Source organism: Leptonotus elevatus, chromosome 15, assembly GCF_054856555.1.
Source record: "Leptonotus elevatus isolate MCC_2025b chromosome 15, RoL_Lele_1.0, whole genome shotgun sequence".
NCBI lineage: Eukaryota > Metazoa > Chordata > Actinopteri > Syngnathiformes > Syngnathidae > Leptonotus > Leptonotus elevatus.
In genome coordinates, this window is record NC_141253.1 from 3191120 (window position 1) to 3205213 (window position 14094).

A 14094-nucleotide genomic window follows, 5' to 3' on the forward strand; every position below is an offset into this window, starting at 1 on the left:
CCGCCCCCCCACACGTGACGTCACCATCGGTCGTGTTGCGAGGGAAGCAATGGCGTCGCTGGACGAAAACAGCCGCCGCTGCCGGAGAGCCCGTCCGTGTTGTTGTTATGTGGCGGAAGGAAGAAGCCCGCCGTCGTCGCGCCTGTAAACAACGTCGAGTCGAGCCTCGGGACAAGGACAGGCGGGCCATGGCGGCTCATTAAGACAAGAAGACCGGAGCAGGCTGCTGGTAAGCGGCGGGTGGGGGGGTGCCTGCCCCCCCTCCCCCTCCTCCTCCTTTCTCTCTCCTCCGGGTACCACTTCTCTTCTTCTTCTGACTCGAGGATGCTGTGACGGCTTAGCAACAAGGAGACAATAGAGGCGCGGGTGGGAGGCACAAGCCAGCCAGTCAGTAGACCAACATGTCAACAAAAAGGCCGCGGGGGCCTCTCTGGTAGATGCTAGAACGATGCTAGCGACAAAACATTGGACTCCATTTCCTTTATCTTCACGTTCAAACGCCAGGGGGTTCATTCAACCGGACAACTTTATTGATACCGCCAAATCTTGTCGTTTAATATTGAACAATAAAGTTGTATGAGTAAAAGGGGAAATTCAGACCGTCGCGGTAGTTCTTTTAATTGTATTACTGTTTTACATCGTAATTTTACGAATTAGTTTCCTTTACACCGTTTTTTCTGCTTTTATTCTCTTATAATTATGACTTTAGTTCTTAGATGTTCTTAGAAATTGACTACTTTCTTCTCTTTACATAGTATTTTTTTTTTTGTTTATTCTAAGGCTATTTTGTCGGTTAATTGGATGAAAAACATGTTTTAATTTCCATCCATTTTACATTTTTGTCAAATTCATTCTCTCAAGAATTTTTCGTCAAAATATTGTGCATGTATTCTTCACACTATTAATTTTTTATTACAATTTTAGTATATTGTCCGTCTTACCATAATTACTTTTTTGTCATAGTTTTATAACTTTATTGTCAAAAGCTATGTTTTATTATTTATTCTAGTTTTATATTTTTTTTTATGTTTTCCCATGAATCTATCGAAGGGTTCATCAACCTTTTTGAAACCGAGAGCTACTTTTGATTAATGGGACAGTCTACCAATTTGAGAAACATTACTGGAATTTTTAACTTATTTTCTCAAACAAACTATATATACGTAGTTATTAATTATAGCCATTTGTTATTTGTTATTGATGATAATAATTTCTCATAATAATTAGGAAACAAATTAGTATGCCACATATGTGCAACACTTTAGATTACTTCATCATCATCATTACAATCACAGGTGAGCTGTTTTAGAACAGGCCGGCTCTTGGCGTAATTTTATTTTTATTTTTTTTGCGATTATACAAATCTGAATGACCGCGCCGTTTGCCCCACCCAGGTGTGAACGCTTGTGATTGGACAGCATGGCCGCCCAGGAACCGTCGCCTCCCTCGTCCATGGAGAACAACAAGCCGGGCTTCCCCAAGAAGATCCTGGGCAACAAGCTGGAGGACAAGCACCTGTGCAAGTGCTGCCACAACATCCTGAGACGACCCTTCCAGGCGCAGTGCGGCCATCGCTTCTGCTCGTACTGCTTCAACCTGGCCATCAGGTGAGCAAGTAAACAAATGGCTCATTTGGTTATTGTAGTTGATAAAAAAAAACAAATGATTCACAATTTTGTGTCATCCATCTGTCTAGTATAGTGGTTCAAATTGGAAATGGGGACGAGACGTCTCGTGTTTATTCCAGCATGGCTCCGTGAGACTTTTTTTTTTTGTGTGTCTACTCATGCTAGACAAGTCACCTTGTTGTCGTTGCAGTAACGGACCACAGAAATGCAACGCGTGCATCAAGGAGGACATTTTTGAAGAGACTACGTCGATCCTGAAACAAGGATGTGTGAGTACATTACAAGCCCCCCCCCAAAAAAAAAATAGTTTTACTACATTCTCTCACTCTGAACAAATTTAAACTTATTAAAACACACTTAAATGCATCAAAATACACTTTTTAAAGTCGTCATTAGCACCTGTTCTCACTCACATCGTTCTTCAAATTCTAGCCAAAGTGGCTTTTTGTTTGTCATTCCCAGTTCAAGTTTATAGGAAAACTGACACATAAAACCAACACCATTAAACATTGTGTATATTTAAACACCAAAATGTTCAACCAAACCTTACAATTAGTCTAATGAAAAGCCGCTAGCTTAATGCTAACGTGTAATTGTAATTCCCTGTACACTGTAAAAAAAAAAAAACAATCGCACAGTTGTATACAACCTTTTCCTGGATGTCTTTAAAGGCTTTTCCCGACAACGCGGTTCGGCGGGAAGTGGAAAACCTCACGGCCGTCTGCGTTAATGAAAGCTGCTCTTGGAGAGGATCTATCAAAGAGTATGAGGTGAGTCGCGGACGTCGGGCAAGCGCTACGCTTTTGGTTCAGTTCTCCGTTGGTCTGTTGCCGTGGTCTCGGTACGGACGGGGGCAGAATCCGTAGCATTTATATTTATGCGTTATGTCTCAGCTGAACCACGAGGGCAAGTGCGAGTTCATGATCGTCCCGTGTCCTTCCTGCAAGGAGCGCATTCGTTTTAACGAGCAGGAGCGGCACAGCGAGCGCGAGTGCCCGGAGAGGACGCTCAACTGCAAGTACTGCAAGGAACCCTTTCATTTCAAGAACATCAAGGTGAGAAAAACAAATTGAAGGGGAAAAAAAAAGTAGCAATGCCATTTCATGAGACGTGTATCCGGGCCGCCAGGCCCATGATGAGATCTGCCCCAAATACCCGATGATCTGCGAGGGCTGCGCCAAAAAGAAGATACCCAGGGAGAAGGTGAGCTTGAGGAGCAGTGTGGTTTTTCCCTTCCTGACCCCGCAACTGACACTTTTCACCCGTTTTCCAGTACGTGGACCACATCAAGTTCTGCAGCAAATTCAGGATGCCGTGTCGATTTCACGTGGTGGGGTGTGACATGTCGGTGAGTGGCCTCAATCTCCTCTTCACCGAATTGACACAACCACGACATCACATGCGACCGCTCTTTTTTTTTTTTTTTCATTTTTTTTTTTTCTAAGAGCTCAGTATTGTTCATTCGGAAATGTCATCATCATTGCTCTTTTATTTTTATTTTTTTAATTTTTTTAAATTTTTTAAAAAAAAAAATAATTTTTTTGTGTGTGTGTGTGTGGGTGAGTATGTGTATGTGCGTGCGTGCGTGCGTGTATTTGTTAGCTCACCAGAAAACCTATTAGAAAAAAAAAAAATGCGACCGCTCTTGACGTTTCAGTTTTTGCGTTTCATGGCAGTCATTGAGAGCCTTCTTGTCGGCAGGTGGAGAAGGAGAAGACCCACGACCACGAACGCGCGTTTGCCTACGAGCACCTCAACCTGCTGCTGCATTACATCATGGGCATGAAAGTGAGCATGGAGGGGCTGCAGCCGCAGGGTCTGGAGGTGGCGGGACACAAACTGGTGGAACTGCAGCAGTCCCTCAGAGAACTGGAGGCCCGGGTCTCCCAGCTCAGCATCACCTCCTCCTCCTCCTCCTCCTCCTCCGGGCCTCCCGTGCAGGGAGCCGCCGCCGCCGCCTCCTCGTCCTCCGGCTCGGGCCCGCCGGCCCCGGCTGCCCTGCCCCCGCCTCCCGCCCTGGCCCCCGCCCTGTCCGTGTCTACCTCCTTCACGCCGCTGCCCAGCTCGGTGGGCGCGGCCCTGGAGCTGCAGCTCCACAGCGAAAAGACCAAGGTGGCCGAGCTGGGCCGCCGCTGCACCGAGCTGGAGGTGAAGGCGGGAACTTTTGAGAACGTGGTGTGCGTCCTCAACAGAGAGGTGGAACGCTTCGCCACCACTATGGAGGCCAGTAACCGCCAGCACAAGCTGGACCAGGACAAGATCGAGGCTCTGAGTAACAAGGTCAGCTTGGCGGTGGTCCGTGGCTTTTGAAGTGAGGAAGGTTGAAGGGCAAAAGTGCTCAAATAGAGATACGTGGGGGGGAAAAGACTGATAAAACTAGAATGACTCTTTAAAGTGAAAATGAAAAGACAAAATACATAGAACTGAAATGAATATTACCTATATATATATATATATATTTATTTATATATATATATATATATATATATATATTTATTTATTTATATATATATATATATATATATATATATATATATATATATATATATATATATATATATATTTATTTTTATATATATATATATATATATATATATATATATTTATATATATATATATATATATATATATATTTATATATATATATATATATATATATATATATAATTTTTTTGATAATCCACCAAGGTTGTACATAAGTTGAATTGAATGGATATAAGTACTCATAATTTATGATCTTCTATGCATTATTAGACACCAACAAAATTAGCCTATGCTGAACGGTTAGCATCCGCGATTAGCATTAGCGTTTTTATTACCAATTGCCACTTAAGGTAAACAAACACTAACTGCCATTTAGTTCACACATACATCACTGTACGTTACACGTGTAATAGTGTCTTAAAAGTCACTGACAGACGAGGCTTCAACATTATATCCCATGAATAAACAAGGTTAGCAATCACGATTAGCATTCGCGCGCGAGCGATTACCACTTCAAGTTAACAAACACGACCTACAGTTTAATTCACACATACGTCATTATATCTACATTACACATGTAGTCGTCTCTTAAAAGTCACTTACAGACATGCTTCAACATTATTCCATAACTAAAAATAGCAGAGCTAGCTGTTAGCTACATGAGGTCAATAACTACCAGTTCTTGTTTTCCTCTGGGCATGTTTAGTGCATGACTGCCTAACTATTGGTTACGTGATGAGCACCTAAAACTGAGTAGCAGGTGATATTTTAGAATAATTACAGTCCAAGTGCACCTTTTTGATTTGTCTTTCTCCGGCCCTTGGAAGAAAAAGTTTGGACACCCCTGTCTTAGACTAAGTTAAGAACTGGTCTTGCAGGTGCGGCAGCTGGAGAGGACGGTGGGCCTGAAGGACCTGACGGTAGCAGAGATGGAGGGTCGGCTTCGGGAAATGTCCGCCACAACCTTCGACGGCGTCTTTGTGTGGCGGATCTCCGATTTTGCTAAAAAGAGACAGGACGCCGTCGCCGGTCGAGCCCCCGCCATGTTCTCACCCGGTAAGGAAACGTTGCAAATTATTATGCATAGAATCTGCCAAAATGACTATTTTTCAGGGAATCCAAGAATGTTAAAAGAACTCCAATATAATTGTTGTCAAGCTTTTCCAACCCACTTTAAATGTGTTAATATTGGGTAAAAATAACAGACCAATAGTTAAATACATGTAAATATTAATTTGTCCATATTTGGACATACAGATTTCTAACCAACAGCGACAGCGTATGATTTAAGTGAAATAAACATTTGCACTTTTTTGCGTTCATCTTTGAGTCGTATACTTCCAAACATCAACAGACGATGTTGACTATTTAGGATAAGGAACAAAAACAGCGTCTGCTTCATAGTTTGGAAGACAATGAAAAAGTGACTTCCCGCCTGCTTTGTCCCCCCCGCAGCCTTCTACACCAGCAAGTACGGCTACAAGATGTGTCTGCGGATCTATCTGAACGGCGACGGGACGGGGCGCGGCAGCCACTTGTCCTTGTTTTTTGTGGTGATGCGGGGCCTGAGCGACGCGTTGCTCAAGTGGCCCTTCAACCAGAAGGTACAGTAAAGGGGAATTGGGACCGAGCCCTACTGCAAATAGTAAAAAAATATATATATATATTTACACTGGATTAGTAGTTAACTAGGGATGCTCTAATTAGGGTTTTATAATGCCGATTCTGATATTGATCATCCATGAGTGACATTTTAGCAGCTGTAAACAACAGCTGTAATTTTTTTGGGTGATGCAACTAACAATTATTTTAATAATTGAGTAATCTGTTGATTATTTTTGAAAATTCATTTATGAATTTGTTATATTTTCATCCGTTTAATTAAAGATGTTGAAAATGCATTTTAATATGATAGTTGATAGATGAGATTTTTTTAATGACACAATAACTGTGACCTGTGACCTGACACGCTCTAAAAAACGAATTAAAAGCAATTGAATTTCAAAAACAAAAGTCAAAACAAAATAAAAACTTTGTTCGTTTTTTCTGAGCATCTGCTCCTGGCGAGTATTCTCACATTCCTACTTTCCCAATTAGCAAGGTCTTTGGCGCCATCTTGTGGCATCTCAATCATTCTTATTCTCCCCACAGGTGACACTGATGCTACTGGACCAGAGCAACCGGGAGCACATCATCGACGCCTTCCGTCCCGACGTCACCTCCTCGTCTTTCCAGCGGCCGGTGAGCGAGATGAACATCGCCAGCGGCTGCCCGCTCTTCTGCCCGCTCTCCAAGCTGGACGCCAAAAACTCCTACATCCGCGACGACACCATCTTCATCAAGGCCATCGTGGACCTCACCGGGCTCTAGAGGGGGCGGAGCCACGCCAGGTGGCCTTCATTTTAGCTCTGAGGTAATCCCTCCGCGGCGCCGCTAGATAGCGTCCTTCCGCCGCTTTGGGGAGTTACGAACGTCTGCCCGGGCTCTACCCGCTGTTTGTCTTGGGCGTGGCACCGACGGGACGCCAAGGACTGAGCGGGAAAGCTGTGCGTCGGGCGCGGGTTTATCATCGTGGCGGTAGCTAATTTAGGGTTTGGGGAGGGGGGTGTGAGGTCTTCTGCTTCTTCGTTTTGAGATTGTCGGTGTCGTGAGCCTCTCTGGTCTCGTGTTGAGTACATTTTGCATAGACAAACGTGGAGTTATGTGATCAACAAGGCCCCCCCCCCCTTTCTTCTTTTGTCCCATGGGCGCCACGTGCATGCTTGCTCGACGAGCATTTGTTGTTTAGGTTACAGTGGTTCTCAAACTAGGGTCCGGGGGCCCCTGGGGGTCCACAGGCAGGAATTTGATCATCTGCAAAATGATTTGCAATCAATTTTTAGGCAGTTGTGGGCAATGCATTTATGCATATTATACATGACATCGCAAAATAGTGACATGCTCAGAATCATGTAGCATGACGGCAACCAATCAGAGTACAGAAAAATTCTGATGTCATCGAGGGCTAGCTCGAATTCTCAGTGATTGCCTTCCAAGTCGTATGCAAAACACTGCGAAAAGGATTCCGCTCACGTCCATATTGAAGACGGAAATAAAGTCACATCAGTAGTCACATTTTTGAGGTTGGTTGGAAAATTCACCAAATTCGTGCACTACACATCAGCTACGCGACGGTCGATAAATATTGCGTTTAATTACATGGTTAAGTAATTTGCTGTTGATTATTTGGCTTGAAATGTTCAATAATTTAACTGACGTCCATAATCGTCAATGGCAGGGAACGAGTGGGCGCACATTGGGGTGCGTTTGTGTCACGATTATGAGGAGATGCTTGGAAAAACTTCTTCTCTGTAAGGGGCCCGTAGACCCCAAAGGTTTGAGAACCCCTGATGTAGAAGCAGGCGTCCCTTTTCGTGTAAAGTTTGTGCTCGTTCCAACTCGGGGTGGGGGGCGAGGGTTGGGGGTGCGGGTCGTGACCGGTGCTTTGGTACATCTGTGGAAGATACAGTGGAGTTAGCGAGGTGTCCGAGGCGCAGGCCTGACTGACATTGTGTTTTTTCTTGAGTCCCCGACCCCCCCCCTCCCCGCCATTCCGCTCGCTGGCTGGCATCTCGACAGGTGGCGCTGTTCCCTCCCCCCCTCCGTCCTGCCCCCCCCCCGCTCACCGAGAGAAGGAACGTTGTTTTCTCGTGCGTCCCAAACGTGATGTGTGCGCCGCCGGCCCAAGTCATTCAAATAGTGTGTTACTGTTTTGTGGGCGCAAAATGTACAGAAGGAGACATTCAAGATTGTTGTACAGTGAACCCTCGCGGGTAAGATCCGCCAGAAAGAGCTCAAATTTGCGAATAATGGCCCCGCCTCCCTCCCGCACGACTTGGGTCTAAATCTCAAATCGCTCCAACGTAGTTCACCGCACCAAGATTCCACGAGGTAACGAAGCTCCTGGGCTCACTTCAACATAATAGTCCCTTGGCACCAAGATGACGGCGAAGCACTACTTTTGTCTAAATGAAGCATCTCGGCAGGGGTTTCACTGCACACTCGTTTGGTGGGTGCAAATGTACAGCAAGAGCTTGCCTGCTTTTTAATTCTTTGGTAGGGGTCCCCGCTGGCCTGTTTTCAAACCAGTCTCGACCGGTATTGAAGCCTCTCTGTGCATGGGAGACTTTAATTGGTAACTCACGCCGTATGTGGCCGCGTTTATTTCTATTTGTTCGGAGGAGGGTACGGTAGAATAGCTATTATGTTATATCCGGCTGTGCTCGTCACAAGGCACAGGCCTATAGTTCTTAAAGCGATGTATAAATATGTATTTTTCATATCATAAATCTATATATAAAAGCTAATATATCCGTGCGGACGCGCACAAGCTGTTATAATAAGAATAGTATTACCAAATATGCTATTAATTCTATATCTATATATCAGTTTTTATTTTTGGTTTTGCTGAAGATGGTTTGAACAGGCCAGAGCTGATTCCGTCGGCGCACTGCGAGTCCTTCTCGGGTGCAACGTGACATTTGGAAGGGTTTACAGGGGTCACGCGTGACTTATTTAGCGCTATTTTGTTTACACTGCGGCGAGCAACTTTGAACTTTTCCCATATAAATGTGCTTGTGAAGCCAGCGGAAATGACGCGAGTGACTTTTCATGTTGTGCTCTGTGTGGATTTATATTACTAGCTGAAGAAAAGAAGAAGAAGAAGAAAAAAAAAGCATGTAACCAAGTACCATTACATGTGTGGGGGGAAAAAAATATATATAAGCTTTTGTGTTGTGCCAAACTCAAATATTACCTCCATGTTGTATTGCAAGATGTTTTATTTGCGTGTTCTAAGCCTCTACATTATGTTGCCAAATGGTTATTTCAACACGAGCTGCTGTTTGTGTGTGTAAAGTGTGTGAATGCATGGGTCACTACGAGCACCAGAGGATATCATTAGAAAAACAACAACAACAAAGTGCCCACCGACAAAATATCCTCATATTTCCTCCCATGTCATCTGAATGTAAACCCTTTACACTATTGAAAGAAAACACTTGTGTGTAAAAATGTGATACAGTTGACTGGAAGCAACTTTGACTATTTGTGCACTTTGCATTAGTTCCATGTTCAAACAGGGTATTTTTATCTGTGTACCTTAACGTCGAGAGCCATACAAGTATTTTGCTGTTGATATTTGATGTGTTAACGCTCAAAAGAAACTCGCAGTCTGTAATAAAGTTTGGTGATTTGATTGACCACGTTTGATTGCTCAGCACTTTTTGTAGGGCACTTTTCAGTCGCAACAAACCAACCAATGAGAGCAAAGGATGCTGACTAGCCCAACCAATGACAGCGAACAATACATTTCTACACAGCCAATGGCGGCTAATGACACTCATTAATCCAACCGAGGACAGCTGAATTGACTGATTGCTACACTGAAATGACAGGCAAATTAGCATGTCGCCCTTTGAGTGATATTAGCATATTTATATCGTTAAAATTGAATAAACTATAACGGATATGCGGCACGTTGATTATAGTTGCTCAGATAACCAATTCGAAGTCTAGTTTCGCCTAAAACGGCTCTCTTGGGTGACATTAACAGCACAATGTTGACCCGTGAGGGGTTAAATAATAAAAAGTGACTTTCATCCGTGGGAGGTGAGTAAAAATAAGCAACTTGTCTAAAATGTATTCGATTAAGTGTCCCAATCGGCAATCGCTTCGTATGCGTTATGGCGGAATGGGTTGCAACGTGGTTTGCTGTTGCCCCCTTCCGTACTAAGTGGTACTACGTGCCCATTTTAGGCAAAACACAGTTAAACCTATTTGACTTCACTTTAATTATTTTTTATGTCAAATCTGAACGGCTAGAAAATGGAAATAATGTCATTTTGTGCAAACAATTCCCATCCCTAGGCCGAGGTAACCAGACGATTTGTTATGGGCGGTGTTTGTTACTTTCCACCATTGGCCACCAGAGGACGCTATGAACGCCTCAATGCTCAACAGTCGTCACCAGTTGTGCTCTGTCCAACTCTCCTCACAAAAACATCCAGGTAAACAGCGGCTGTATTGTTCTCTGGCTGGCAGGGACATTTGCACACACTCCCCCCAAAATAGAAAAGTTTCCAAATTATAAAGTTGGCGATTGCTATTGACCCACGTTTCCTTTCAAAGGTAGTCAATCCAGGACTGGGCGGAGGTGGAAAATGTCTTCTTTGGGTTTGAAGTCACATATGTGCCGGTGAGCATATATCCGCTTTTAAAAGGTTGAAGGTGATGCAAGTTGGCAAGCAAGATATTTCTCGGAGGTTGCGTCATGTGACAGAACTGTAGAACTCTGGTGATAGTTTACACACCCAAGAAGCATCAAAGACGACAGCCGGAGCTTTAAAGGAATACATTATTTTTGAGTCCAAAAGAAAAAAGTCCCTCTAAAACACATTCACAGGTTGTCAAAAGCATTTTAGGGCAACTTCAAACACCAACATAAATTATATATATATATATATATATATATATATTTTTTTTTTACAGCATACAGGCAACTTGGAATTTCATTGCAGTACCACATTGTGCCTCAACACGCCAGACAGCAATGCAGTACCGGAGGAGATGCAACATAATCAAGAAACAAGAAGAAGAGGCCGAGAAGGTTCCCATCTAATCTCCAGTAATAAACGCTCCAACAGAACAGAGAGAATTTATACCTGTGAGTGTGAATTATCAAATGTTTTGGAAGATTTTGTCGATTAAAAAAAACAAATTCACACTTTCAAATGTTACTCCCCAAAAAGTAGCAAAAATCGTCCCATTTTTTTTTATACACATTCACGCAAAGTATTATAAAACAGTCAAATGTTCTACCCGTAATTAATAATCGTTCTTGTTTTAAGCCTTAAGAGGCCAAAATAGAAGTTATCGAATTCATTCAATATTTTTGTATTTAAACAGTCGAACAACTAATCGGATTTCATTTTGCCAAAATATCGTTACGTTTGCGTTGGCCTGATATGGTATCACACGTTACTCTGTGATTTCTCCCTTCGCATGTCGAATGGCGTCCCGTTCTGACCCGTTTGCATTAAAAGCAGGTCAGTCCCCGAGGTGGTGTCGATACATAATTAAAAACAGGATACGGGCGGCCTCCTCGCGCCGTGCTCCACAGAACATATGTCCAAACCATTAAGTGGGCCTTTTGTTCAAACGCTGGATCGCACGTAGCATTAGCGCACGTCCTAATAGCCGCTCCTCATTCCATTTAAAGCCTAAAGGCGGAATAGTTGCGCCTGATTGTGTTTCACAGCCCGTCTGATGTCAGCGGCTCAGATGGATTTTGCGTGACCGGCCTGTCGATTCGACTGATTCATCCTCCACCTGGACCGTGAGCATTAGCGCATAAGCCACGCAGCGACCTAGCGGCTAACTGCGTCTGCCGATTTGAAACGTGTGATGCGGGGAGAACCGGGTTTCACATTTTAAATGACCCCTCCCCCCAAAAAAATTTGCCGCACCAATGCTAATTCTAGAAGCTAACTCACTTATCGTACCTCAAGATCACGATTCGGAACCGGATCGGTTGTGGTTTTGTCCTTGGATCCGCCTTCGCGATTGACTTGAAACGTTCTTATTCGTTCCCTCGTTTATATAATGGGAGCGTCCGGTCTATTAAAAAACATGGCTCGACATCTACAGTGCAGTGTTCCCCACAACATGTTAATACTTGGGCGGGCCACCCAAGTAAGTCGTATTTAACTGCAGCGTCTGTCACTATACGTCGCCAGTATAGATAGATGAAGAAAGACACTTTTGCAGTATGTATATTTCCCGTGGCACTCCACATGAAGTCTAGTTGGCACAGACGGTGCTTCGGAACCACTGCTCAAATACACGACACTGATCACATGACGCTGGAAAGAAAACATCTGAATTTACAACACTCGCGGTCAAGAGCCAAAACGAGCAGCGGGGATAAACTCCGCTACCGTTCCCGCGTCGACTGGCATGTTTTGCGATCTGTTGTATTACTGTTATTGTTTCGCAGAAAGTCGAGCCCAGAGGATGTTTCCTTGGTAACAAAATATTTAAAGCAACAGCGTGGCTTTTAGAAGTGAGAAAGACAGTTAATGACTGGAAACCGGGTTTTTTTTGTTTTAAAGCAATAATGACTCTTACTGCATATTACGACAGACGTTAATAATCTGGGAATACTGCAGTGGGAGTTTTGGGAACGGTGTAACATCTCAAATAGACTCTTTCGAAGCACATTTTCTCACAATGTTAAAAGGAACCCCGACTGTCATGACGAGTTTGCTCTATATTGTTTATTTGATTGTTACGAACATAAGTATGAGATTCCGTTTTCAAAAATAATTTCCACTTCACTACATTTTGTATAAATTTTATCTGGACGTACGCCGCCATTGTTATTTACGGACGCAACGTGTTCAGTGCGTAGTGACGTAGAATGGCGGCCGAGCAATGTGAAACGTCGATCAAGAAAAAGCAAGTTAAGCCTCGTAGCGTTCCTAAAGAAACAGCATGCGATCGGGAGAGTCATTCACCGGACGCATTCAAGAGTTTTTGATCGTCCCTTTAGGAACGCGACGGAGGCTTACCTTGCTACGTCACTACGCGCTGAATGCGTTGTGACGTAAATAACAATGGCGGCGTGCGTCCAAATCAAGTTTCTACAAAATTAATTAAACTGGAAATTATTTTTGAAAAATGAATCTCATAGTTATGTTAGTAACAACCAAATAAATAATATAGCGCAAACTTGTCATGACAGTCGGGGTTCCTTTTTTCCTTTTAATGATATTCAGGCTTTCCTTGCCCCCGCCCACCAGCCCCCCCCCCCCCCACTTTTTTTTTTTTTTAAAACATGACATATGATGCGGGCATGTCATTTGTCGTCCCCGGACCTCAGACGTGCCTGCAAAAGCCCCGTTAAGAAAAGCAAAACTGATTGAGGACGTTTCGTTAAATGCGATGCAAACCAGAAACACGAACCTAAATGAGGGTTGTGGCACGGGATGAAATTGTAATTAAACGGGTCCCAATAAAGCCGTCCGGCAGTATAGCTCGTATAAACACGCTTTATAAACATGTAGCTCGTAACAATAATCCATGGGCTAATAAAAGTTAATCTGTCTGGAAGTCCTGACCTCGTTTGTTGCTTTATTAGCACGATTGATTTTTTTTTCTTTTTCTTTTTTTTTTTACAGTCCCCCTCGCACCCCAGTTTAATTCAACTTCCTGCTGGAGGCGGTGGATGTTCGCATATCAGCTTTGTGGAAACGCCGACTAACGTCAGCAAATCCTCCACGGGCAGATTAGCGCTTCTACTTTCTCATTCTGGACCTTTTGCCGGGTTGCTTCTAATCTCCAGGGATTAAAATTGACTTTCTAAACAGGATTTCACTCGCTGTAAGTATGAATTTGATTAATTAATAATCCGGGGAAAAAAAGGCTTTTGTAATTCACTCGGATACAAAATTCAAATGAATCCAATGAGTCTATTAACTCATTCACTGCCATTGACGGCTATTGACGGCAAAAATTCATTTTTTCCACTTTTGTTAACAAGAGTATGAAAACCTAGATTTTTTTTGTGTACATTTAGAACAGATATAACATTTTTGATTAATCGTGAAGTTAACTGCTAAAGTCATGCGATTAATTACGATTACAATTATTTTTAAATCTTTTTTTTTTTTAGAAGAAAAGATTTTTAAAAATTAGGGGTGTCATGCGATTAATTTTTTAAAATCAAAATTAATCGCATGACTTCACTAGTTATTTTTTTTTATAAAAGAAAAGATTATTAATAATTAGGGGCGCCAGGCGATTACAATTTTTAATCGTAATTCATCGCATGACTTCACTAGTTTTTTTTTTAAATAAAAGAAAAGATTAAAAAAAAAGATTATTAATAATTAGGGGCGCCAGGCGATGACAATTTTTAATCGTAATTCATCGCATGACTTCA

The 14094-nt window shown here is 42.9% G+C and overlaps 2 protein-coding genes across 10 annotated transcripts in view; both read left to right on the forward strand.

The window, feature by feature from the left end:
* The first annotated feature begins 24 nt into the window (after window positions 1-24).
* Window positions 25-9352, forward strand: LOC147161560 (TNF receptor-associated factor 2-like). The gene is made up of 11 exons (XM_086096314.1): window positions 25-229; window positions 1395-1607; window positions 1819-1897; window positions 2300-2398; window positions 2522-2683; window positions 2757-2831; window positions 2902-2976; window positions 3330-3908; window positions 4991-5168; window positions 5568-5716; window positions 6264-9352. Exons 2-11 carry the CDS (start codon window positions 1420-1422, stop codon window positions 6480-6482), a joined length of 1803 nt encoding a protein of 600 aa, XP_085952440.1. The 5' UTR covers window positions 25-229; window positions 1395-1419; the 3' UTR covers window positions 6483-9352.
* A 155-nt stretch (window positions 9353-9507) lies between these two features.
* Window positions 9508-14094, forward strand: part of LOC147161561 (tenascin-like) — a 36466-nt gene continuing 31879 nt past the window's right edge. For 6 of the 9 annotated variants that reach the window (XM_086096302.1, XM_086096306.1, XM_086096308.1 and 3 more), the window contains exons 1-5: window positions 9508-9761; window positions 10020-10159; window positions 10281-10347; window positions 10641-10815; window positions 13331-13532. The gene's annotated coding sequence lies outside the window, so the exon portion shown is untranslated. The remainder of the gene's footprint in view (window positions 9762-10019; window positions 10160-10280; window positions 10348-10640; window positions 10816-13330; window positions 13533-14094) is intronic. The other 3 variants (XM_086096305.1, XM_086096304.1, XM_086096303.1) reach the window with 3 other exon arrangements.